This window comes from Anopheles gambiae, chromosome 3, assembly GCF_943734735.2.
Source record: "Anopheles gambiae chromosome 3, idAnoGambNW_F1_1, whole genome shotgun sequence".
NCBI lineage: Eukaryota > Metazoa > Arthropoda > Insecta > Diptera > Culicidae > Anopheles > Anopheles gambiae.
Genome location: NC_064602.1, coordinates 12,484,589 through 12,511,626, shown reverse-complemented (window position 1 = coordinate 12,511,626; position 27,038 = coordinate 12,484,589). Strand labels below are relative to the sequence as shown.

General features: G+C 47.8%; 3 protein-coding genes across 9 annotated transcripts in view; 1 reads left to right on the top strand and 2 right to left on the bottom strand.

Moving 5' to 3' along the window:
• The first annotated feature begins 2,240 nt into the window (after positions 1-2,240).
• Positions 2,241-10,375, top strand: LOC1275423 (medium-chain acyl-CoA ligase ACSF2, mitochondrial). Its single transcript, XM_314666.5, has 6 exons — positions 2,241-2,754; positions 4,616-4,832; positions 5,092-5,220; positions 8,508-8,728; positions 8,800-9,162; positions 9,228-10,375. The coding sequence occupies exons 1-6, from the start codon at positions 2,696-2,698 to the stop codon at positions 10,021-10,023; spliced, it is 1,785 nt and encodes a 594-aa protein (XP_314666.5). The 5' UTR covers positions 2,241-2,695; the 3' UTR covers positions 10,024-10,375.
• Positions 5,214-7,293, bottom strand: LOC1275424 (CLIP domain-containing serine protease B15-like). Its single transcript, XM_061662097.1, has 5 exons — positions 7,025-7,293; positions 6,518-6,952; positions 6,006-6,438; positions 5,740-5,936; positions 5,214-5,666 (listed from the first exon to the last, which is right to left on the bottom strand). Exons 1-5 carry the CDS (start codon positions 7,251-7,253, stop codon positions 5,254-5,256), a joined length of 1,707 nt encoding a protein of 568 aa, XP_061518081.1. The 5' UTR covers positions 7,254-7,293; the 3' UTR covers positions 5,214-5,253.
• Positions 10,376-10,420: 45 nt separating the features above from the next.
• LOC5668232 (uncharacterized) overlaps positions 10,421-27,038 on the bottom strand; it is a 153,329-nt gene continuing 136,711 nt past the window's right edge. For all 7 annotated transcript variants that reach the window (XM_061662094.1, XM_061662095.1, XM_061662091.1 and 4 more), the window contains 4 exons: positions 22,275-22,969; positions 15,235-15,418; positions 14,390-15,146; positions 10,421-14,292 (listed from right to left, as the gene is read on the bottom strand). In XM_061662094.1, coding sequence (XP_061518078.1) covers positions 12,714-14,292; positions 14,390-15,146; positions 15,235-15,418; positions 22,275-22,969 — 3,215 coding nt within the window. In that variant the 3' untranslated portion in view covers positions 10,421-12,713. The remainder of the gene's footprint in view (positions 14,293-14,389; positions 15,147-15,234; positions 15,419-22,274; positions 22,970-27,038) is intronic.

Here is a 27,038-nt window from a genome sequence, read left to right as displayed (position 1 = left end):
TAACAACATGCCCGTCTCCCCGTAGCTAAAAAAACTATTCGGCTCCGTGGTACTTGCCAAGAAGTCTCGAAAGCCTGTATAGGCTGGCATGACCACGTAGGTCGCTACGTCAAGAAGAAGAAGAATAAGAAGCTCTAGCTCTGAAGCTCAATCTTTGGAGATCTATGAATTCTTTGAGATTCATGAATCTCTAGAGATTCGAGATCTGTAAATCTTTGAGATTATTGATATTTGAAATCTTTCCAATTGAGATTCAGATTCATAATGAGATTCAGATTAAATAATTTCAAAGATTCATTTAGAATAAAAATCTGAATCAGATTTACTCACCACTAGTTCATATGAGGCTTGAGCCCATGACAGTTGATGACTGTACTTTCCAATTGTGATGCTACACTTCCAAACTATTAATAAATAATTATGATTCGTTGCAGTGTTAGTGTTAACTATTGACTAAAAATAATGATTTCTTGAAGTGTTTAAGCTACATTAACTAAGCTCATCCTAATAACATCAAACAACTTCGCAACAATTGCGTTGTATTCAAACGTCAAGCCTCAAATCGATCTTGAAAATCCTGATTAGATACGTTTCGACTATCAAACTATCTATAAATCACCCCGCACTTTCTCAAGCACCGTATCTTCGTCATCATCATGTCTTCCACTACAAAGCTATCGTTAACCCCAATTTCCCGCCTCCTCCCAAAAGGATCAAAAGGTACATCCACGGTACAAAGCAAATCGCAGGTATGTGTGTGTGTGTGTTGCGATTCGTTCCGCAGAACTGCATGTAAAAGGATACATTGCCTGCCTTGCGCGCAAAAGGAGGTCACGGGGTGAAGTGAAAAAAACGCCCGAAAAATCCGTAAAGAAAATCAGCTACCACAGAAATCATCAACCCACCCATCCATTGTGTCCCATTCATCGCTGCCAGACGATAAGAATCCTTCGCCAAGGCAGCCAATCATCGTGTGTAGACACAGACACACACACTCCAACACATCAGCAGCCGTAAACCGTGAACGAAACCACCGCCATGCAGGTCTGAATCCTTGCTCGATGAAGCGTCCTTTCTACTTCGACGAAAGCCCCTACTCACACGGGTAAGAACGCGCGACGCGACTGGCAACAGACAGACAGACGCAGCGAGTGATTTGGATGCGATTATCGTTCTATTAGTCAGGCCCTCCGTGGGGGGGAAGTTTGATCGTTTACTATTTACCATACATTCTGTGGACGGCGTAGTTGGCAAAACAGAAACACTCCAGGACGATTTAAGAGACTTTCCATGCTTGAGAGACGGGTTTTCCGCCCGCTCATCCTGCACAAAGTAGGACATTCTCTTACGGCGTAGTTGAGAACAAGTGCAAACAGGTCTCGAACAGGGTTCAATAATACCTTTTGCGTGGACAAGGAGACCAGTGCAAAGGGTACTTTTTAAGGGATATTTCAACAATCTAAAGTTTTAGAACGAGACCTTTAAAAAGACAAATAGCACCACCAAGATAATCTGGTCCCACGTCGTCTAGACAAGGTTTATAACGTTTCGTTCCATTCCGGCTACATCCAGGCCAGATTATCGCGCTTTAGCAGGGACTTTTTGGTGTGTGTCGTTGTTGTTTGCTCACCCGTTTTGTTTGTTGGTAGAGGAGCGTTGATTTTGGCAGTTTTCTCAAGCAATTGCCCCTTTGGCACCCTAGGATAACGTTGTTTTCTACTCTTTATCTTGAACAAACGATCCTTTACCCAAAGTATCGGCTTTTTTATAACCCCGTTGCTGGGCACTTGAGATGTTCTGTTTTTTTAGGTAATATGATAAAAAAGCAAACCTTCTCCTGCACAGAAAGTGGTGGCGCTTTATTTAGCTTCTACAGCACTACCCGCGATCGTCTACGTCAATGATCGTGCTTTCGTTTTCAATAGGGGTTTTTCTGTGTACAATTTGCTACCCGGTTTGTGACCGATCGTGTCATAAACCGTTCCAAACCGTTATCGTACCTGCCCGGCAAACTGGTTCCGTACCTAGATCACGCTTTGACCTTAACTGAATTCCTAACGATCGTTGGACGCCACAAAAAGTAGAAGAGCGCCCGCGATCCCATTGCCAATTCGAGTGAATAAACAATCGCCCAAGAGGCCAATTCTGGGGCTGACTTGTTAGATAATCAGCTGCGTTTGGAGTTGATGTTTGCACACACACATACACATAGAACCGCTTGTAAACAATCTTATCAAAACAGCCGGTAAGACACAGTTTGTCGGTCGGTCGGCATCGGACGCTTCGCCACAGACCTAAGGACGGCTCTATTTTTAATAAGGGGGGCCGGTTTCTTATTCCAACCACGGGAGGGTTTTCTTTGCCTTTTGCTCAACTCCATTCAACTTTACGACCACCGATAGCGCGTATATTAAGAACCCACCGGGGATGGGGTGATAAGAAAGGGCACGCCATTTATGACGCGCCGTCTGATAGTACTGAAACTGCAACGATTACGCGGCGCGTTTAGTTAGTCGGTGACTGCCGGTGCGCGAACAGCAGCTCCCTCGATCACAACAAGTGGTTACGCGTTCGTCTGTCACTGTACGCAGCCGCACACGCAATTACGCGAAAGTGCAACGGTGCATCAAAACTGCAGTGTGTTTGTGCATTTGACCTTGTTACGCGCGCTTGTGTTTCCGCCTTTTTTGACATCATGGCATCATTACGTTTGCTTGCCCATTACCACTACCAGCGTGCGGCTTGGTACAGCAGGTAAGGGGTGAAGAGGTTTGCCCAAGCCCAACGATCGACGATCGTTAGTGACGGATGGGTATTGGAGGGGTGTTACACATCGTGATCATGATCACAAACGGGCAGCATGTACAGTGAGTTTGCCGAGATGTCGACTGCCCAGCAAGCTGATGTTTGTCGAATGAATAATTCTGTCTATTTTGAATGTGTGTATGAGCTTGTCAGCTGAGAATAACTGAAAATGGTGCTAATTGATATAGGCAATAAGTGCACAAGACACATGCGTGCGTGAGGCAGTTTTGGATATAAACGATTGAATGGTGATGATGTTACGTTGAATATTGTTATTATTAAACACAACTTCCCCAAAACAGCAAAGTGTATTCCTTCTTTGAAGTGCAAGCTAACGAACTGACCATAGCATTGTCATCGTAGTGCAGCGTATTAAGTGCTAATTTTCATATTAATAATTCAAACATACTAATTGAATAAAAATTTAATGATGATGTAGGGTTAGGAGTAATGCAATGAAACAGTCGTTGCGTGTATGGCAGTGGTCGATGAATATAATGGGTTCAAATTTTGCATCGACATAAGCCATCCTAAGCCAGGGTGACATTGCGCTAGGCCATATAAATAACTAAAACCCAAATAAGATGGTCCAAATAAGAAAAAGAAATGATAGTAACGTTAGGGCATTTTCTACACATTTTCAAAAAGTTGTATCTTTTCTAAAGTTCATTCGGAAGTGTACGAATTTAAGAGTGTAATTGCTGATCGTGATTGCTAAACCTAAAGATTGGACTTGATAAACAAGAAACAAGTTACTCTCCACAATGCTTTACAGTGAAGCTTGTAGTAAGAAGCTTCACAGTGAAAAAACAAGAATTCTGTTTTGTGAATTCGGATGACTTAAAAGAGTAAGAATTGATTTGTTCTTAATTTAGTTTTTTTGTAAATTATTATCATGTATAACTTCTTAAGACGTGTACATTATTCACACTGTCAGTTGAATGTGTGTCTGCTGGTTGCATTACTACACAGTGAAGTGAAATGTTTCCCAGTCGGATCTGCTTCACATAGAAAGGACTGGGAGCTACAAACATTACAATGTGTATCCCTACCAACATATAGCATGTGATATTATATAGCCAAACATTGGCTATCAAAATACATCTATTGATCTGATGATTAAATATTCGCACCCTGCTGTCTGCTGGAGGATCACGTTCATTATTCACTAAACGTTTTATAATAGAATTAATTGATAATTAATTAATTTGAGCCTATGAGTTGCACAATTTCCCTGGATTTTTTAATTGTTTTCCGACACTTTTTGAATGCTTTTTTTGAAATGTTTTAATTGATTTTCAATAGGTCCACGTAAATAAATCGTGAGATGAGCCCAATACAATACAAGAAACAATCATGGGCAACCCTGTATCAGTAACATTAAGATATTAGGAAGATTGAAGAATGTCTATAAACGATAGCTAGGAGAAGAAGAGAACAATTTTAAAGGCTTTATAGACTTAATTGGGGACTAACGGTGCCACTGTCGTCAAGTTATACGACCTAAAAATACACCCGCGCGTGGGTTCAAATCTCCCTTAGCTAGGACACTAATCAGCTACAGATAACTAAGGTAGGGCTCGACCAACTGCGATCGTTATGCCTCATAACGAAGAATAAGTAATATAGATAAGGAAATAACTTTGCGATAAATCTGTGTTATGGGGGATTTTTGACATTAAAACAAATGCGATTTTAAATCTTTAAGTTGACGAAATAGCCACGCTTACATCAGCCTACATATGATCTTACTATCGATTATAATCACCCTGATTTAAATTTACCCTACAAACTACCTCGCTCAAACTAGAGTCCTACAATCAATCCGCACGCAATCAACGGACGCCAGTGGAGTAGCGCACGAGAAAGCCCAAAGCTACGTGCACCATATCGGCTGCAAACCGCTGGTCTATCGCAATGTCGGCCAACATCTACGCCTGGCCGCGGAACGGTTCCCCAACAATGAAGCGATCGTGTCCTGCCATGAAGCCGGCGCCAGGCTCACGTACGCTGCCGTCCTAGACAAGGTAAGCCGCTTACCTACTGCTCTGGACACATACACACACACACACACACACAGACATAGGCGTCGACAGCTTAATTAAATGCCCGAAATGCCCGGCGGCTCCTTCCGTTTCGTCCTGCGAGAGCCAATTAAGATCAATTACGCCCTCGGACGAGGACACACTTTTGCCCGTAATTTACCATAAACTGTCCTTTAGTTTTTTGCGAATGAAACTTCACCTCACCTTTCTCTCCTTCTGTCTCGTTCGCGTTCATGCACAGGTAGATCGGCTGGCCGCCGCCTTCCATCAGCTCGGTCTGCGGCAGGGCGATCGCGTCGGTATCTGGGCGCCGAATGGGACACTCTTCTACCTCACCAATCTGGCGGCGGCGCGTGCCGGCATGATCACGGTAAGCATAACACGGCCTAACGGCATTTGCATTCTACGGTCTCAGGCTCGAGACAATCCAATCGACGTACGGTGCCACCGCCGTGTACACGTCCGGGTACGTTTCGAGACACTGTTTCGGGCCGAAGGAGAGCAATCCGTACAGGACGTACCGCTCGCTCGGGCCCACGACCTGTACCGACTGGAGCGGTGTGGCGGCCATGTTGAACGTGCAAACGCCGGCCGATGGATTATCCCGGCGGATGCAGATCTGGCCGTACGTTTTCTCCAGCGGCACGTCCTGGTCGTTGTACGCGTCCTGGCAGCCGACCGATTCGATCGAGCTCGGGAAGCTCCGGTACAGGGTGGTGCTGGTGCTGCGGGCCAGCCACCCGGTGCGGATGTAGTAGGAGGGTTTATGCGACTTCAGGGCGGTCGAGAACGGTAGACAGATCGGTTTGATGTTGTCTAGTGGAGCGAACAAAAATTAAAAAAAAAGGTGTAAGAAGAGCAAACACAGTTGGGTGTAGAGACGACTCACCTTGATTAATGTTCGCTTCCTGCTGCAGCCGGATCAGTGCCAGATCGTTCGCAAACGCTGGATTGTTGAAGCCGGGATGGACGATTATCTCTTCAATCCCGACCGCTTGCACCGGTGGCTGACACTCTTGCCTGCCCTGGACGAACGCACAGTCCGGATTCGTTACCGTATCATACTCTCCCAAACGTACGCCAAGACTAAGCAGAAAAGGGAAGATACATTAGACACCTTCCGAACATCTTTCCCCGCTGGACCCCTTAACTCACATTTGATTCGCATTCGACGAGAGCGACACACACTGTGCCGCCGTCAGCACGTAACGGCGCGTGATGAGCGTCGCCTGGCACAGCACCCGCCGCTGCCCGGTGGCGCTCTGCACGTACTCGATCACACCCAGCCACGGGTAGCCTTGAAAAACTGGTTTCCCATCTTCCGGCGTGCCCGGGTAGCTGTTCGCACCGCACACATCGAGCGCCAGCAGCTGCTGCTTGTTGATGACCGCCGCCGAGTACGGATTGCTCTGCGTGCCGCTCGTGTACCGATTGATCCAATCGAGGTACGTGGCCACATCGCTAAACCCGGCAAAGTCGGCCGACTGACAGTTTTGCCCACTAAACGACACGATCCCCCGGATGTACCAGCGATTCTCGATCTCAAAGTACATGCCGCCACCACTGTCACCACCGCAGACCGTCGTTCCTGTTCGAATTTAGAGAAAGAAACAGGTTAACAGGCTCATCAAATTGGCAAGCTTTTAATCTTAAACGAAGAACCTCACCATTGCGAAACCCGGCACAAAACACATTCCGCGTCAGCACACGCCCGAACAGATTCCGATTGCTCTCCAGGCACGTTTGCGTATCGACGATCGGCATGTACGCCACGCGCAACCGATCCGCCACCTCGCCGATCTCCGTAATGCCAAACCCAACCACCGTACCGACGCGCCCGATCAGCTGCCCAATGTCCGTCCGGGCCCGGTCCCACAGGCAAACCGGCTGCACGTACTCCGTAAACCGAATGTCCGTCGCCAGCTTGATCAGCGCAATGTCGTTCCGCACCTGCGCCGCACTGTACTCCTCGTGCACGATGATCCGCTCGGCCTGATGCTCCTGGGTGTGGCTTTCCGCCGCGTACAGGTACGTCCGGCCAACCTGCACCGACAGCCGGTCCACCGTAATGACGCCCTGATTCAGCTGCACACAGTGAGCAGCTGTCAAAACAACAATCGTAGTAACCACAGGGGCGTAGTTGGTGTGTGTGTGTGTGTTTCGGTCGGTCTTACCTGTTAAGATTGTGTTCTGATTGATGATGGCACCACCGCACTGATACATGAACGAGCGCTCGATCCGATGGAAGATGGCTGCGTGCCATGGCCACTGGCCGGAGATCGCATCCTCACCACCGAGAATGAGCTTCGCGTAGTCGACCTTACGCTCGCCGCACCCCTGGCCCAGCACGGAATGCACTACTGTCAACAACGCAGCAAACAGCACGCCACGAACAGTCGCCATGGATACCCAGTCGGATGAACGGTTCGGTCACAACTGAGCGAAGAAAGAGTTGGCACGCTGTAGATGATGGTCGCCAAATTCTTGATACAATAGCACAAAACCTGTTCTCCTCCTGGTCTGGTTCTGGTTTTGGGGGAATTCACGCTCGTCGCGTGTTGTTTACAGTTGTCTGCTGACGCAATCGCTCAGCAGGTGAGACCCAACTCCGCCTTATCGTCTGGGAAAGTCTCGCTTTTTTGGGACATTGATCTTTGGATTGTTCGTTGGCGCTAAAGAGTGAGAGTGTTTATCTCTATGTCTATCTCTACAAACAAGTTTTGTTACTTCCTGGCTTCTGGGATGGTCCCTTGCGATATGAACTGAACCAGATCCACGATCAATATTTAGACCAGAATAAAACAAAATTAGGAGCGAGATGAGTTCAGGATCAAATCCAAGAATGTGGATTAAGTACCGTTAAGGATTAGGTATCAATTTCGGGAGTGGTATGAAAGCAGGATTAGTTCCAACACCAGTATGGCTTCAGAATCAGTTCCGAAACAGGTATTAGTTTTAGTACTAGTTTAGGGTTGGGATATATACCAGAAATAGTATGGGTTCAAAATCAGTTCCAGGATCGGTACAGAGTCAAGATCAACCATAGATCCGATATAAATTCAGAAATAGGTTCCAGGATTTTCAGAAACCTTATGGGTTTAATATCAATTCTAGGACCGATATGAATTTGAGGCATGTACAACGACTGCTGAGGGCTCAAAATCAGTCCCATGACCAGTATAAGTTATTTCAATTCTATAACCAGCAAGTGTTTAGCATCAGTTACAGCTGTGCTCTCCAACCTTTCTTAGGATCTGACTTAGCACTGACCACTTGTATGTGACCAAATATTTCGCGGACCACATCTGTTTACGCCACGGATCACAGATTGAAAACTACTGAGTTACAGTACCGATAAGAGTTAAATATCAGTTTCAATATTTTGTTCAGTTCCAGAAAAGATATTAGTTCAGGATCAGTTCCAGGAACAATATGGATCCTAGAACTAGTAATGATCTACAATCAGTATCTATTGATGTACCCTGCGGAATGTAGATTGGCTCCTGTAAATTCAGATATTCAGAATTCAGATATATAGTAAAGAAAAACTTTCGCCCTCACCCAGGATCATTTATGTACTCCCGAAATTGATTTGGAAGAAGCCATGTGACCAAAAAAAACCAGTAAAAACAAATATATTTTACCACTCTTTTGCAGGTTGGCATCAACCCTGCCTATCAAGTGCCGGAGCTCGAGTACGCACTGCAAAAGGTCGGTGTGAAGGCGCTCGTTGCTGCGGAAGGCTACCGGCAGCAGAACTACTACGGCATGATATCCCACATTGCACCAGAACTGGCCTCCTCCAAGCCGGGAGAGCTAAAGAGCAAAGCACTGCCCGAACTGTCTGCCGTTATCATTGACAGCCAGAAGAGTTTACCGTAAGTTTGGGAGATGTGATCCTCCTTGGTACGCAAGGATAGTCTAACTAAATGTAATCCCACTCTTTCAGTGGTGCCATTAAATTCAGCGAACTATTTGAACTACCCTCGGAGCAGGCCATCAGCAAGATTGAGATGCTGCAGTCCAAGATCATGCCGGACAGTGGCGTCAATCTGCAGTTCACGTCCGGCACAACGGGCCACCCGAAGGCGGCCCTCATGTCCCACTTTGGGTTCGTCAACAATGGCCTACACATTGGCAATAGGAACGAGATGGATCAGAGGATGCATCGCCTTTGTGTACAGGTTCCCCTCTTCCATGCGTTCGGAATGGTCATCGCAATCATGGCGGCCCTTTCATACGGCTCGACCCTCGTACTGCCAACTGCCGGGTTTAAGGCGGCCGATTCCTTGGCTGCCATTGTACGGGAAAGGTATGACTACTGACAATAAAGAACTTTGTTTCAGAATTAATGTGCTCTTCTCATCTTAATTCCAGATGCTCCATCATTCTTGGTACACCGACCATGTACGTGGACCTGGTGCGGCGGATCGTCGAGAGTGGAGCCAAGCTCGACTCGCCCGAAATTGCCGTCACCGGTGGGGCCACCTGCTCGCCCAAGCTGTTCGCGGACATCAAGCACACGCTGGGCGTGCGGAAGGTAAAAACCGTGTTCGGCATGACGGAAACGACGGCCGTCATCTTCCAATCCCTGTTTGAGGAAAGCCCCGAAGATGTGCAGCAAACGGTCGGCCACGTGACGGACCATTACGAGGCAAAGGTGATCGATCGGGACGGCCATATCGTACCGTTCGGGACGGCCGGCGAGCTGTGCGTGAGGGGCTACGGTACGATGCTTGGCTATTGGGGTGACGAGAAAAAGACGAAGGAAACGATCGACGCGGATCGGTGGTTGCGCACGGGCGATCAGTTTATGCTGCGCGAGGATGGTTACGGGAAGATTGTGGGCCGGCTAAAGGAGGTCGTTATACGCGGTGGTGAAAACATCTACCCGAAGGAGGTGGAAGACTATCTGAACACGTATCCGAAGATACTGGAGGTGCACTGTATCGGTGTGCCGGACGAGCGTACGGGCGAGGAGCTGTGTGCGTACGTGCGGCTGAAGGATCCGGAGGAGACGATCGATCGGGAGGAGATAAAGCGGTACTGCGAGGGCAAGCTGGCGTACTACAAGGTGCCCAAGTACGTGCGGGTGCTGAACGATCTGCCCAAGACGACGTCCGGGAAGGTGCAAAAGTTTAAGCTGGGGCAACTGTTCGCCGCGGAACGGTAACGGGTAACGGGCCTTTGTACTAAAAATGGGCATTTTTGTGGAGTTGATACACATACTTTTAATAAAGATTTGATTAAGTTACACTTATTTATAACTTTTTAAACTATTTTGAAGAAAGAATATGAACAATTTTTTGAGCAATAGTAATTTTAATTTAAATGTTCTAAAATCATACGAGCAAGTCTGAAATATTTCATGAAACTTTTCGCTCAAAACTGCAAATTTCAAATTTTGAAATGTTGCATACAAGAAAACCGTTGGCTACGAGGCACGTCAAGTAGCTAAATTCAACTACAATCCATCCAAAAGGCAGAAAAGAAAGCAAATTACACAAAACAAAAAAGGGTCAAAATTTCGGTATCTTTTTTTAAATGAAAATGACAAAACAGCCATAATATTCACTTTGCAATATGCATTACAGTTTGCATTAATCTGTATTTTAAACTCAAATGGATCATCGCAGCTTTGCTTTTCTCTCGGGATTTAGCTCTCTCTCTCTCTCTCGGCTGCAGACCCATGCAGGTGCAACCTTTTTGCAATGGAGTTTGCATTTGCAAGACAATCAAGACAATCTTTGCTATTAACACATTCGGCTTTGGGTTAAATTATTCACTTGTTTTGTTTTGTTCTTTTTTTATAGAATCTGAGTAGTAGATAAAGTTTACAATAAGGGGGCTTTTTCTTTCAATCTCTCTCTTTCTCTCTCTCTCACACATATTTTCCAAGAAACTTATGCACTTATACCACATTCATGTTCAGCTTCGTTCACTATTTACCAAACCAGTAATTGAAGTAGTTGAAGAACACTTTCATAATGTTGGGTGTGTTTTGCATGTATGTATGTGTGTATGGTGTTTAGTAGTGTTTATAGATTGTATTTATAGCTCCTTCCATGTAAACGCTCGTATCGTCTCTAAGTAAGGGAATGGAAAATTTCATTTCCCAACAAATTATTACACTTTATTTTCTACCGTTTTCTCTCTTTCTCTCTCTTTCGTTTTCTTACGGATTGCGCCTACAAATGCTCCACGCTACTTGTCCAGTTCAAAGTTTTATCCGCAAACAAGGTCCCGGTAATGGTTACCGCGATCGGACAAATCTACGTTCCAAAAAATCTACAAGCACGAAACCAAACCACACGCGATCCTCTCGCAGGTTTGCGTTCGCTTCTTCCACACAACTCAACGCACTGCCCCCGGGGCCGGCCGAATGTGGGGAGCATTAAACCCATAGACCATCGACGACCCAACAGTGCTGTGAATTGTGGTTACAAATTTTACAAACAACATAACAGCGTAACAAGTTAAGGGTTAAAGGTTATACAGTGGAAACATATACACATAAAGATAAAAGGGGAAGAATCGTTCTGCATTGTCCAGTGCTTAAGGTTAAAAAAGAAAAACACGATGTCGCGTTGCGAATGTCACGTTGCGACCCAATTCAAGGTTATTCGATCAAAGGAGAGGAGTGGGAAGTAGGAGAGAAGGGGATACTAACAATGGTTGTGGTTTTAAATTTGTTTTGATTTAATCGCTACTACTATACACCTAAGCTATGGTCCGGAAAGAACACACATACTAATTCGCTCAACCTTCTCTAACACAATGTTTCGCGTCCATTGAGACAAATATATAGCGCTGCTAAGCGTTTTTCGGTATTTTATACAGACACACACACCCAGAGAGTGAGGGTCAGCGATGAACCCGATTGGAGGTTGCTTCCCAAAGACGATCGGCTTCTAACGACAGTTTCCATCCAGACAGACAGCGATTGATCGAGGACATCGAGCAAGCGGGAGCCTCTTTTGCCATGGCAGAGCGCGAATTGCAGCTTTGTTTTTGCACACGAAGACAGGCTTAAATCTAATCCGAACCGAAGTGGAACCAACACACACACCCGCCCACAAAAAAAATCCAAAGACAATCTGTTCTCATTTGCAATTATGTATGTCGCACTCGCTGTCTCTCTCTCTGTTTCTTATTTTCTTCGATTAAATAGTCTCTTTCTCAGTAGTGTGATGCCATTATTAGTAGTAACAGTAGTATTTGATTTCCGTGTGTGTGTCGTAGCTATCTCGCGTGTGTGTGTTTGGGTTTTTTATATATATAAGAGTGGGGAGAGGTTTTCGCGCTAATTCTATTAACGACAAATTAAACGACTGGTAATAATAGTAGGACACTAAACAAACTTACGCGCTAAACAAAAACATAGGGAAATATTAATCATCATAACAACTAATAAGCAACTCGAGCAACTCTTGAAGTTTTTCTTTTTGTAAGGTGATGAGAACCAGAAGTACCTAACCTAACATCTAACCAAAGCCTTAACACGCACACATTCGATTGTTTGCATTTTTGTCGTGTTTTTGTCGCTCGAACCCGATCGATCCTCAAATCGGTTTTCCGGAAAGCAGAAAATGCAAATCACTTGAGCGGAATCATTATGACCCGCGCTTTTTACCCGTCGTATTGCGTGGAGGAAAAGGGAGGGCAAAGGGCAACGAGGAAGTATCGTCTCCCACCGTATGTTTCACACCGTTCGTCTCTCGCGCCACTGCGCCGATCGGTGTACCGACTACTCTTAAAGAATAATGTGTTTCACTTTTGTCGCAATGGTCGCCCCCCTCCCTGCTGCTGCTCTCCCACGTGCCCTCTCTGTCGCTGTCCGCCCTAAAAACTGTCGTCGTCTTGTCATACGTTCGATTCCGACCCGGGATCGCCATCCTCCGACCAGCTCACCTCCATCGGCGTACCGTCGTGCGGCTCGTCGCCGCCCCCGTTCAGGCTGGCCACGATCTTCTTCATCAGTGCGTCCTCGAGCGAGACGTTCGAATGGCGCCGCCGGTGCTGGGACGGATGCTCGTCCGACGAGTTCGCCGCACCCTCCACCGTGTCGTCGTGCTCGTTGTTCATCCGCTCGCTGCTCCGCTTGCCACTGTGCAGGGGGCTGTTGTCGTGGCTGCTGCTGCTGCTCCCCGTCGCCGACGATAGGCTGGCCTCGGAGATGCAGGACGAGGACGAGCCCGACGACGACGAGGACGTGGACAGCGCTTCGTCGTCCGAGTTGGAGCCCGATACGAGCGCCTCACCCGCTCCCTCCTTCAGCGCACTGCCGGCATTGCGCGTAAACTCGCGGCGCTTTTCCCGCGCCGTCAGCCCACCCCCACTGCCGGACGCCTTGGACGTACTGCCGACGCCCCCCATCAGTGCGGTCGTGTCGCAGGTAATGAGGCCACGGTTTTCCTTGCTCTTCTTGAAGTGGGGCGTCTTGTCGCGGTGAAAGATTTCGACCGGCGGATCGGCAATGTTGCCCTCACCGGCCCCGTTTGGCGGGCAGCGGGCGAACGGACTGTCCGGTTCGCTCAGAAACTCCGTCTCCTCCAGGAACAAGTCTTTCGCCCGGTTATGGTGCTGCTGCTGCTGCTGCTGCTCGGCGAACGGTTTGCCCGTGCCGATCAAATCCAGCTCCTCGGTCAGGTAGCGCTTGTGGGCGTACGGGGAGCTGCTGTACAGTGGCTGCTCCTTCCACGACGAGCCCGGCAGATCCACCATGCGCAGCGATGGTTTGCACGGAACGCCCGCCGGCGGGCAGGGCGATGCCGAGGCGCCCGAGTTCGAGCGCACGATCTTCTTTGGTGGTTCGGCCGCCTTGATGCTCACCGACTTGGAGCGCAACCGGTGGGACGGGGCGCCCGAGTGCGGTGGCTTTACCGCGGCCGCCGACAGGTCGCTGGAGTGCTGCTTCAGGATGGAGGCGGCCGAGCTCGACTGCTGGATGCCGCTGGTGGTTTGGTTCAGGCCGGCGCACTTTGGCCGCTTGGCCACCGAGTCGTACGCGGCGCTCGAGCGGAACGACCCAGCCCGGCGGACCATGCGCGAGGCCGACACCTCCGGCGGCTCGTCGTCGATCTCGAGCACCCACGAGACGGAGTCGCTCTTCTCCACCATGCCCTTGATGACGGGCGAGGTCGGCGGGGAAATGTCGTCCATGTCGAAGAACCGGTCCGAGCAGCTCGACCGCGACTGGTTGTGGCTCAGCTGGTGCTGGTGGTGCGAGACCGACTGGTCCAGGCTCGATTTCGTCGCGTTCATCATGAAGCTGGAATTCTCGTGGTAGCTCTTGGACAGCTCCGCGTACGCTAGCGTGAACTTTTCCGAGTTTTGCTTGAGCCGCCACTGGAGCTCCTCGTTGTGCAGCGACAGCCGGCTCTTGATCTTCGTCTCCTGGTTTAGGTTGTCCTGCAAATGCTTCAACTTTTGCTGCAGCTCTCTGTAGGACAAACGGAACAAAATGAACGAAAAATTAGTATAAATGCAAACAAGAAAGCGCACTCTCGCTCTCTCTCTCACTCCGTTCGACCACTTACTTCTCTTCCTCCGTTTTGGTCTTCAGCTGCACCTCCAGATCCTCGATGCGCGACTCGAGCGCGGAAATTTTCGTCAGCGCACCGGGCAGATCCTTCGCGTCCCGCTCGTACTCCTGCGTCTGCTTGCGCAGCTCGGAAATTTCGCGCTGCTTCAGGTCGAGCACGCAGCGCAAACTGTCCACCTCGTCCTGCAGCACCTGCAGGTGGTTGATGTTGCCGGACGATCGGTTCAGCTGCAGCGGATTGCCCGACACGTTCATCGTGTTGCCGCTGCTGGCCGCTGCCGTACCACTGCCGGTCTGGCTGCAGGCCGGTTCCACCGAACCGTTCCGGCTCTGCCGCAGCACCACACACTCATCCTTCGTGATCGTGAGCTTCTCCTCCAGCTCGCGCTCCTTGCGCTCGGTTTCGCGCCGCATCCGCTCCATCTCGCGGTGCAGCCCGTTGATCTGGTCGGTGAGGTCGCGCTCGCGCATGGCCGCCGCCTGCAACCGCTCGCTGAAGGCCAGCTCGCTGGAGTGTACCTTGTCGCGCAGCTCGTTCTCGGTGCAGCTGAGCGCGTTGATTCGCTGCAGCAGGTCCAGCTCGCGGGCGCGAGCGCTTTCCAGCTGCTCCGCCTGGTCGGTCAGCTTCGCCTCGTAGCCATCGATGCGCGCCAGCAGCTCGCGGCTGTGGGACTCTTTCGCGAGCAGTTGCGCTTCCAGTGCGGCAATCCGGTCGTCCGCACTGCGCTGCTGCTCACTGAGACAGGTTTCAACTGCGAAGTGAAGAGAGGGTGCAATTTGTTAATAAAAATAGCTCATAAAAACACACACACACACACTGCGGATGCGTTTCGTTCCTACCTTTGCTCAGCTCACAGCGATGCAGCTCCTGCAGCTCTGTTTCGCGCTCCGTCGTTTCTAGCAGCTGCTGCTTCAGCGTTTGGCTGTTGGTGCGCTCCTCGTCCAGTATGGACTTGGTTTCCAGCAGGTCGGCGGAGGTCTTCTGGTGTGCCGCCTTGATCGTGGGACAGGAGAAGGCATCCAACTGTAACCGAGGTGGGAAAAGAAAAACACATTAATTAGACATGATTGCACTTCGATAAACATTTGCACACATTTTCAGACACTAGAACGAAACGAAACGCACCAAAAAGAAATGGAACCTTCGAAACATCACGCAAACAACCATCAGCCAGCCACAAGCCTTCTCCCCTAGCGCACCGATCGACGATCAACTCGGCAATGATCGGACTCGCCAAACCCAATCACAGTGCAATCGAACCAAAACGCTTATTTTTTGCAACCAACTTCGTCGTTGCGTTGCTCTCATCCAGCCAGTTCCCGTTCCGGCTGATCGAGCAGGTCTTGTGTTACACCCGCGCGTTGCTACACTCGTGACTAACCGATCGCCGTTGCACCCAGAAACACACAGCCCCAGAGATCGTTTGCCGAGCTTGTCACCAGCTTGCAGGAAATCATGTGCAGATGGGATCAAATAAACATCACGGTAGTGTGTGTGTGTTATTTCTCTTTTCACACCGACAAAACCCAAGCAAAACCTCTGGGCAAGAGCAGGGACAAATTGCTTTTGCAGGTGGGAGAGGAGATTGTTACCTGTGCCGGTGGGATTATCCAAAAACCCGGCAAATGCGTGCGAAATAAGCGTTTGATTTTCGATGATTATAATCCCCGTCCCAAAATGGGCATTTTCCGTTCTTGTGTGTGTAACGGTTTTTTGTTTATTTTTTTGTGGCAGGACTTTTGCCAGGTATGAACATATGAGCTTTCGGGGTCCCGACCGGTTCCGTGTAACCTTTTTTTTTGTGAGGTGCTTATGAATAAATTTGCATGCCACTTTTTCTGCACACCAGCTAGTCGGGTTTATGACCTGCAGGAAAACGTCCATGAGGATTTTCTTTTGCCAAAAAGTCTGTTTTACAATTACACCGTTCTTTAAGATACTGGAGGTAAAGGCTGCATATTGCTGGAATTAGTTCACGACACTTACCACTATTAAATCGTACTCAATCATGTTGACAAGATGTCCCCAAACGATCAAGTAGGCACAGTCGTCACACCACCGTCACTAACTCCAAACCAAACAGTCACCACCGAACCACAAGAGAACTCTCCCCTAACTACTTCTCAATTATCACAGACGTTGTCGCCTCCCGTACACACACTGCTCCGCTACTCTATTCTTCTTCACAAGCACATTGCACTAGCTGCACACACGGTTCCTTCGACTCCTCTTTCACAGTTCTATCAAAAGACGATTTGTCTCGACACACCTCGACACCTTCCCAAGACGAATGTGTTCACATTAGTTCGTCTGTCCAGCGCGACTGTTCAACCGAGACTGATCCCTCCACGAGCAAACGAGTCTGGACACAGTGGGTGAAGGACACGTTTCTGCTGGGCGAGAGCGTCTGATGACGAGACTACCCCATGCAGTGATATTATCCTTCCTGTCTGCGCTACCTGCGGAACTACCCAGGCAAACCGTGAGCGAGAGGAACCAAAATTCGCTTTCCTTTTCTATTCACCTTTAGCTTAGAATATTGGCCTGCATGCTAAAAACAGAAGAACACATTAAAGGTACACGGATACCCGTGGGGTACATTGGCCCTTCGTGTAGGAGCAAACAGGTACAACACCAGCAAAGGCGAATCATTATCTGCCTTCCCCTACCTTTCGAACAGGTCGTTGATCCACGCATTTGCTCCCCTTGGCATATCTTCCGTAGCACAGGACACAGCACAGAACGACAACAATAACACACACTAACTGCAGCTCTTTAGCTAAATCGAACGGTAAAGAATCGTTGATCATCTTCTCTGCGGTAAGCATGCCTGCTTGCGTTTTGTTTTCCGCCAACTCCAAAGCAGGCCACGACAAATCAACTGTCACTGTGTGGCACAGGGAGCGTGCGCTCTGTACACTAAACGTCAAACGTCCACAATCAGCTGGTGCTGGTGCTTGCAAATTCCACGCTGCCCAAAGCCCTGCTCATCCCCATGGCTCATCGGGGTTTGTGATAACGCGCGGGCCAGCAGTTGGTATTATCGATAAAGCGACAGCGTACGATGATAATTCGTGCAAAGTAAACAAAAATAAAGTGCGTTTCTGCATCGGTAAACTCGGTAGAAGAGATAGGGCTTTGCGCTCCAAACCAGTCACGCGGTGAGTAGAATACACCCTTCCTCTTACATACATCGTCATACAGCACCACCACCACCAGGAAGGAATGAAGCAGGTTTTTCCAAAATTCCCAAACACTTTCCAAAAAGGGGGAAAAAGGGTTTTGGAAATGTACACTTTTACAGCATACGGCAGTACCGGTGGTTTGCACGGGCTACAAACAAAGTTGGTAAATATTGAAAAGGGGTAACCGATCGGGTGGTTTGCTGTCCATTTTATGGACTCTGCTACAGTGAGTGATGTGGAAAGAGTTGTAAAAACGGTGCTGATTTTATTAACCAAAGCGCATTGTGCATTTTGAACTTGTTGGTGCAATGAAACGTCCTCCAGCGATTCTTTCTCTCGAGCAAAGAGACATAATTATTTAGTTAAATGAGGGCACTATCAGTGGCAGACACTGAGGATCAAACTCATTAGAGAGATGAGCACAAAAGTTAGCATGAGCACATGAGTAAGTTACACAGGTACAACAGGTAAGTTGTATCCGAAGTGTAAAATTGAGTAAAATAAAGTACAAATTATAATTTCACAGCGAGCAAGCGTAACACGTAATTTCCAGGTTACGAGAAGGATCCTAGCGCTCATTACGCTCCCTAAATGAAAGATATTTCCACGAAGATGTTAAATTGCCGAATTATTTAAATTCATATTTACATCCAACTCCAAACCGTCCCATCCCACGCACAGATTATCAGCACCTAAGAACAGATAATCCGCACGGTAAATAGGAATATCCCACCATCATACCGTGCCGCGTCCTTTTTGTTACCAACGAGCCATCCAAAAGCATCCGCAGAACTGATCCAGGGCCAGGGCCAGGGTCGAGTCGTGGGTGATCTTTATTTGGGGGATTTTCGTGCGGGAAGAAAAGACTAAATCCACTTAACCATCCGCCGTACAACAATACGTACTCGCGCGCCCGTGAAGTACACCGAGAACCGAGAGGACACTTCAGAGGAGTTCGGGGCGAATTCTTTTCCCCTAATAATGACCACCTCACATGGGTGAAATGGGACCGAGGAGCTTTGCTTGCTCAACAACACAAAAGAAATAGCTCTCTTTTGTCTGTAGCGTTAAGCTAGGAGGATGATTTTCGGTACTTTCCTGCCAATATTCCAATATCGTGTCGCCTCACATATGGTTTGCGAATCTCTGCGGGAGGGAAAATCTGGATCTGTGGCCCAAAAAATTTACATTTGTCAAAGTTCGATCCACAAGCTCGTAACGAATCAAATATACCCGGTCTGCTAAAAAAAACAGCAGCGCCCCTAATCTCCCGGACAGTCTATGCAACGGCTGTACCTGTAAAGGACGTCGTCACAGAACTGTTGAGTTCCACCAGTTCTGCCACCTTTCCCAAAAACCATAACCATCGGAAAGCGGATTTCACTCGCATTCGAATTTAATTTACATTTTTAATAACCCTCTGCCTGGATAACGCTCGTCCATGCGGGAGAATCCTTCACTAAACTTCCCTTTACCGTGTTTCCCACACAGAATCACAGAGTGCAGAGTATCACCACCTGTGAATTATTGATTTTATTAGAGGTTTACTTTACACTCCTCATTTGCATATGCCGGTCGGGATGGTGTGTGTGCAGGCAAAAGGCTGAGGCTCGGGACTGCACTTGATGAACCATTCTTTTCGTTGGAATCCGCCTCTCAAGCACGGTGGTGGTGATTGCAACATGCATCCTACAAGAGCTACTACTACTACTGCTGCTGCTGTCTTTTCTTCTGATGACACATTTGCATTTTATCACATGCGGGCCACACATTATCAGGCTATAACACATACGCTGGAGAGATCTGGACGGGTGGGAAACTGCAACACTCCCGTGCAGTAAGGCGAGTATCTGGAGAAGCGCAGGCAAACCTGCACTTGAACGAATCATTTCTCCTCTACAACGCATCCCACACTTTAGTGTACCATTTTCATACGACACACCGTATGGGGAAAACCAGCACTATACCAGTGTGCTTCGAAGGAAAAACTTTCACACACACCATAACCGAGCACCTAGAGTGGAGATGATGATGGGATCCGGTTTTGTTATTCTAATTTTTAGAGCAAATAATTGCACAGGTTTTGAAATGGAATTGAACAATGTAAAAATGGGAATGGAGTAGCAGCGGTGGGCAGTAAAAATTGTGCACCACCCGTAATACTACTACACGGGAAGAAACCGAGCCTCTCCCTTCGATGATGTCGTGGCGTTGTCGTGGCAGAGCTGGGAACAGCTGGTAAATATTCATGAGATAAGTGCAATCAACGGTTTTGGGGTTTTCCCGGTGCTCGCTAGATGCACCTACCACGTTGAATGGGATGGTGATTTGATGTATCCTGCAGGTTCTCACGGTGGGAAAATGGGCCAATAACAGGATGTTTTGAAATGCTAAATGTGTCGCTTTTAGGGAAAGGTGTGTACACTTTGTACATTGTAAATTCACACGGTAATGTGACAAGATTGCAAGGATAGGAACTTCACCGTCGAAAGGACTTGCTGGTATCAGTCGATCACGTTCTTGAAATTTGGAACCTTGGAACTTGCTCCTGAAACTGGATTTTCCAACATGTGTATCAAGTATGGGGTTCGTAGTTAGTACATAAACTATTACGTGTTTCTTATCTTCTTATATGCTTGATCTCTGATGTCCCGCATTCGATTACTGTTTACTGCTGAAGAACATTTCAAAGTTCGCGGGACACTTTTACGATTCGCCGTGAGTCAAAGTCATAACTGCTGCACGATGTTTGAATACACTAATGATACTCGGGACTGTGGATTTTGAATTAATCTCTTGCGGTACTCTTTATGAAAACCAAAACGTCAGCGGAAAGGTGTCAGACGGATCGCAATTATTGATTAACGATGACTGGTTCAAAAGAATCGTTATCTTTATGTTCAATAATCAAGCGTTCTCACTAACATCTAAATCAACCTGCAGGCTTAACTCTATTCACCATTGTAGATATCAAAGCTTTTAATCTGTTTTGATCTTGTCATACAGTCTTAGTCCTCAGTTTGGTTTAAATTAGACATGAAACGTATGAAACATAACTGAATGCGATCATGTAGTCTAGTTGTAGAGGCACATGATCGCGTAGTTTCGCAGTCGCCCAATTAAAAAGAATCTAAAATCGGTCAGATCCTTCCATTTGTATATATGAATTGAAGGAAGAACTGTATTCACCTAATTGCTCTGTTTTATTTTATGATGCTACAATAATTTAATCCATTTCTCTTTACATTTGAAAATTCCCAATTTCACAAGAGAACTGTAGTCTATATCCTATATCTATATCTATATCCTCAACTCCCCACGATCCGAAGCAAACGCTCACTGTAGTAGAGAAAAAAAAACCTGTGAACATTAAACCGAAACTAATTCTGTTTGGCAAGTATAAAAATGAAACATTTATTTTCCTACCCTGAGAAAAATACGATCCTAAGGTAAGGTAACTGGCAGGACAAAACCACCTGTCCGTTGCCGTTACCGTGCGACCATATTATGTCATAAACCACCGGCACGGCTGCTTTTATGATTTGCCGGACCCGTTGCTTTGTACCGGGTCCGCAACATAAAATATTTAAGCAAATGCCCGCCCACTTATCGCACCTTTTGCCGCATTTCTCTCGCCTCTCGCCAACAATGGTCGGCCGCTGTGGACGCATTCTCCGCAGGGTAATATATAGTTCAAAGCTTCACACGCACACGGTGCAATACAGCAGCAGCATTACGCACACCGCATTGCCGATGCATCCTTTCTGTGTCATTGCCGATGTCCGAAGGGAACGAGGATCGTTAAGCAATTGGGTCACAGCCGTGTTCGGAACGACCATTTTACCTTACTTTCCATTGCTTTATTCTAACAATCATCCTGCAAAACTGTGCTCCTCTTGTCTGCAGTATGTGTGAAAGCTTCATCGATGAGTAATCGAAATCGACGCGATCATCGCTGCAAACATGAGTCAAATCCGGGATGTTGCTAGCGAACGAGAGAACATTATAATTCACTGGCGATGATTCAACATTTGCCTACCTCAAACTCAGCATGTTCCTTCGTGTTGCTCCGATTAGCTACAAAACCCCTTTCGATGCGTGTTGCGATTCGTTGACAGTGGCAAAACTGCGGGGCATTTGCCCAGCGCTACCTGCTGCCCAACCGCAACATGTCCCCGCACCAAGAAGAACTGGAGCATAAATCATTGGATTTGTACCTATCCGCTAGCCCACCGGGGGCATTTGGCAATCGGTGACGATAGAAGCTAAAGTAAACAACTTCGCCAATGTGTGCGCAATCGCTCCGGTTGGTTTTTGTGCACGGAAACGACCGCGCGCGGGCTACAATAACAACCCTGTATCCTGTCGAGTGAAACAGGGACGGATACATCCCGCCCGGAGATACCCTGTCGAATCGGAAATGTCAAACATGGGTCCGTGCTGTGGCGCGATCACGGGATGCACCAGCCGCAGGATGTTTATTGTATTGGACGGCAGAACGAATTAGGTTAGGTCGAGTGTTTGCTCAACAACAGCTCTATGCACTTTTCGCGCTGCTGCGTTGATGTTGTTGCTGTTTGTCAAAGCTAAACCCTCCGTTTGATGCGGTTTCGTTTGCGGTAATGCAAGGGGACAATATTGCACAGAGCAAATGAAGCATGAAAAACTGTAAACTGCGTTTGCCATCTACTTACATTAAAAACTAGGTATTGTACTAAAACTCCCAACGCTTCCACGCCCTTCTGGGCATGGCTGAGCATGGCAAGGTCGACCAGTTCCGATCCTTTGCTCTCGCTGTGATGGGGTGCCGTTTCACGGTGACGACCGTTGCGCACCGGATGGTGGTGCTGCTGCTGCTGCTGGTGCAGTTGATCACAGTTCGGTTCCTTTCCTGCCGCCACCGGCGTCCCGGCAGTCGCCACGAGCGGCGTCGAGCAGGCGGATGGTAGTATCGTCAGTATCGATTGCACTTCCGGCGTGCTGGTCGCACTGCTCGCCCCGGCAGCGACCCCTTTTGCCCGCTCGCCCACCTCGCAGATTAGCAGCGGGGAGCTGGACTTGTCCAGTATGATCGTGCCGTTGCGCTGGATCGCTTTGACGGTTGCGTTGCTGGCCGCCGAAGCGGCCGTCGTGTTGTGGGCCACCCCGCCGCTGCCGCCGCCGCCGCCATTGACCGCATGCTGGGGATGGTGGGACAGGTGCGATGGTGGTGGTGGTGGGGTTGCGTGATGATTCGTCGCCGTGGTCGGGACCGCGCTCGTCGACCGTAGCAGCGTCGATTTGGCCAGCGTCGGTTTCGGCGAGTGGTTGCTGCCAGCGACCGTACCGGCAGTGGCCGCCGCGGCAGCCGATTTCGTGGTCGCCGTCGCCCCAGCAAGACGATTGTGATCTGAAAGGGGGAGAAGACAGGAAAAAAGAAGGGAAATCATGTTTAATACCAAAGAAATGGAAGAAAAACCTACATTAAAGTGCTTTGTTTATGGTGCTATCGCTATAAAATCAACGCATAAAGAATAAATTCTCATCTCATTCATAATTAAAGTCTAGCGGTGCGCTCATGTGAGCGCTTATTACATGTAAACAAACGTCCAGTTCGGGTCAGTTGAACTTTACCACCGCACACGGAACAAAAACTGCATATTTCAAGTACTCTCACGCGTACGGGGTTTTTTTGTGTGTGTGTGTGTGGTAATTTTCTAGCTAGAAAAAGAAAAAAACTTGAAAGCAAACACTTAAACACTGGCAGCATGTGTGTTCATTCAACCTGTTCCGGTTGGGTGCGCTTTATTCGGGTTTTGGGGAGGAAAAATAGATACCAAGTATCACCGCCACCAACGACCACACTCACAGACAAGATCGAGCAGGATAAGACGTTACGAGCGAAATTTAAGACATTCAATGTTTATCCAAACAGTAGCCTTTTTGTGGCGTGTGCACTTGGGACCGGCAGCGTGTAATGCAAATATGTTTCTCCAAGGGTGCGTGTATTACATGCTTTAAGTTTATTGAATGGGTTATAAATTCTTGAGTTGTCGGGCAAGCAACAACGCCGCCACTCGGTGAGCTATGAAACATGATCGCGATAATGAATCGATCATGCAATATGCCGACATACACTAGTTGCCCTCGTTTGGGGAGGCTTGGAACGAGAAGAAATGGTATGGTGTGTAGGGTGTACTCTTGAGGAAAAGTATGGTTTCATTGACTTAATGCAATCTAAACAGCCGCAAATGCAAATGTTATGTTAATTATTAGCAGCTTTCCCATTAAAACAGTAATTAAAATCGATTTACGCACGTGAGTGAGCGAGTGATCATTCAATTTATTGCTATTTTTCTTCACACCGGAAACAGCAACATCACGCAGTAATAAATAATAGCTAGGTGTGAAACCGAACACGGGTGGAAAGGGAAACCATGATCGTGACAGGAACTAGATGGCCAGCAAGCCAGTGCAAATCCACCCATCAAACCATACTCGGATCTCCCCCATGGAGGCCCTTTTTCGGTGGCCCGAGTCTTTGGCCGAAGCAAAATCAATCCAACCAATCGATCGTGGTTGCTGTCTTGCTGTGTGTGTTTGCTGGCCTGTGGACGCACATGTAATGTAAATGAGCATAGGAATTAAAAATTCATGCTGCAGTGCGCACCTTCCTACCTCACCACACAGTGTCGTGTGTTTTGCTTTGTGAGCAGCCAGTGAAGCGTGGATTATTGGGACCTGCCTCTGGTATAGAGCACTCTTCTGTTACTCTCTTCTTTTCTTACTGGGCCCGTTTCAACAGGAAGTTTGCAACAGATCTATGAACCAGTAGCCGATCAAATTCAACTGCTGACACACATATGGCTTTATGATGCTTATGCGACGTCCATGCTAATGACAGCCGCCTGCCCGGTAGCTCGGTCTAGTGCGATCGGTGTCGATTGGCATGGCTTGATTCCACTTGACCTAAACTCTGACCATGCTGCGATGCTTTCCGTGCGGTAGCGCAACATTGCTGGATCGAGTAGCGGCGCCCCTGGGGTTGATCCTCCTCCGCACAGGAGCTCACATGAAACGTGATGGTAGTCCTACAGTGTGTATGGAATTATTGTGGGCGGTAAAGAGTAGCATTAGATCACATCTTGATAGACAACCAATTGGCCTAAAACGGTGGGGATGCACGAACTTTCTAATAGAGGGGATACATTCTATTGGTAAAATGGGGACACAATCTTCGGTAAATAACTTTTTCCATTAAATGTGTCTGATGAAAGCGCACTCATTGAAGTCTGATGTCCTCAATTTCACTGCCAATTGCAAAGTGGCCTTTTAGGCACCAGCTCGGTCAGGAAAACTCAATTAAATAAGGTCCCAGACACCCACTATTCCGATACTTTACGGTGGCCCCACGGCCTATCATTACTGCGCCTCAATAGGCTAATTAGAGACAAGGGCGATGGTCTGTGTTAAAGTATCTCCAAACAGCTTCAATGGTCGCGAGCGCCAGAAAACTGCCACCTCTTCACATAAACTAACTAAAGAAAGTGCATCTTAATGGAAGGCAACGGCCTTCACCGTAATAAGAGCACTACTTGCTGCACAATAATATGCGACCAGAAAGTGCGTAAGATAAAGTGAAACAAATGGCACCGCATCCAACACACCGAGGAGCGCTTCTAGCGTTCCAGCGACGACCAATTGATGTAATTTGTTCATTCAATTATGCTTTACGGGCTCTAGCGATTCGCTACCCAGCTCACCAACCCCAACACCGGCAGCCGTCATCAACAAGCTGTGATTTGGTCGTTATTCATCAAAAACTGCTTCTCCATAACACTTTAAACGCATCAACCAGAGCGTCCAGAGGCGTGAATAAGATCCTTGTTAACATACTGGAGTTGCTCTCTTAACCTCGTTCTCTTTGCTAGCATTAGTTAGACACTTCTGCATACCAATTCATCGACACACTGAGCAGTGCGAGCTACATCTTGAGCAAAAGGAATCCACTGGTCAAACCTACATCTGCCCCTTACCTACCTTCATCAACTTGAACTCTTTACAACCTCTGCCACACCCACACGCTGTACGCTGCTGGGCGCAATTTTGGACGTCCCAAGTACCGCGCAGTGGTGTGACTTCATACGTTCGTGTGCACTCTAAAGAAAACACAAAAGTATGCTCCGCCAGTCTGTGGCCGCGGGGGCATTAGGCAAACACTGTTCAGCGTACGGCGAGTGGCCGCAACACGAGAAATAGCCCGTGGGCACTCAAGCATACTTTCAACCCCGGGGATGACCACCACCAGCCGGCAAGTGCGGCTACGAAACCGAACACGGAACGCACGATTGACCACCGGAGTCGTCGCTGTTCATAACTCGCGATGGCGTCATCACGCAACATTAATGTTTTGAGGGGCCACTGCGAACATCATTGCGATGAGTTGGTGGGTGAGCGGAGAAAGGGAGTACCGTCGACGAATGCGTCAAGTCGCGCTATTCATGATTGATAAATGATGTGCGTCGATGTTGGAGTTGTTTGCTCGCTTTAATGGCCAGTATAGATCCAAAAATGTGTTTTAAAAATGGACTATACCGTCCGGCGGAACATTATTGGAAATGAAAACCAGCTGCAGCTGCAACCTTGAACTAGAGATATCGCGGTAGACTCATTACCGAATTCCAAGTCCATAACGATGGATAGTTTTTGGCAAAATGCCGACAAGAATATTCCAGCCCAACAAGACGCTGTTAATAGAGAAAGAGGGAGCGAGAAATCCAGCGAGGTAGAAAGCGTGCAAAGGAACTTGATGTCCATGGTTTATTAAGGGAAGCTGTAAGTCATACAGCCAGTAAAGCATACACTGGGACATGTAATCTATATTAGACGACCGCGCACTGACACTGATGACGTCAAACTCTCAGCTCAATCTCACGATGGCCGTAGCGACCTGAAGACGGTCACGCACATTATTTGGATGCGGCTCAAGCGGAAGTCGAGCAGACACAGAAGGATCAGATCAATATCCATTAATAGGGAGCGCATATTCAATGGACTGGGAAGGCCAAACTTTTTTGTGTGTGTTTTGGGGCAGCAGTTTGGAGAAGTGGTTTGAAGAAAATTCGAACGTGTGGTTGTGAGTGATTTATTTTTATCTCAACGAGCAACCCATCGTTAAGAAAGGTCCAATATCCCAGCATGGTAATTTGTTTTTGAAGAAACCGGATCTTTGCAATTCCACACGCACAACCTACGATGTGTTTATTGGACTGTGAACTTTTCCTGCTATCACAAGCGCTCTCCTTCGCAGTCTTTTTCAGAGATCATAAGAAGTGTATTAAAATTATTGAATTCATTTTGCTGGGACCTTCTATACTTCTATAATGCTGCATTGGTATTCCACTTATCATTTCCATTACTCTAGCTTGATAAATGAAGCATCATATCAACACTTACTTAGCACGTTAAAGGCAAGTACC

Excerpts from the sequence above, each read along its gene's own strand:
- LOC1275423 (XM_314666.5), top strand. The coding sequence starts at position 2,696 with ATGGCATCATTACGTTTGCTTGCCCATTACCACTACCAGCGTGCGGCT. Across the intron at positions 5,221-8,507 it reads CGCGTGCCGGCATGATCACG|GTTGGCATCAACCCTGCCTA; the intron begins GTAAGCATAACA and ends ACTCTTTTGCAG. Across the intron at positions 8,729-8,799 it reads GACAGCCAGAAGAGTTTACC|TGGTGCCATTAAATTCAGCG; the intron begins GTAAGTTTGGGA and ends CCACTCTTTCAG.
- LOC1275424 (XM_061662097.1), bottom strand. The coding sequence starts at position 7,253 with ATGGCGACTGTTCGTGGCGTGCTGTTTGCTGCGTTGTTGACAGTAGTG. Across the intron at positions 6,953-7,024 it reads TCAGAACACAATCTTAACAG|CTGCTCACTGTGTGCAGCTG; the intron begins GTAAGACCGACC and ends TTGTTTTGACAG. Across the intron at positions 5,937-6,005 it reads TCGTCGAATGCGAATCAAAT|TCTTGGCGTACGTTTGGGAG; the intron begins GTGAGTTAAGGG and ends TTTTCTGCTTAG.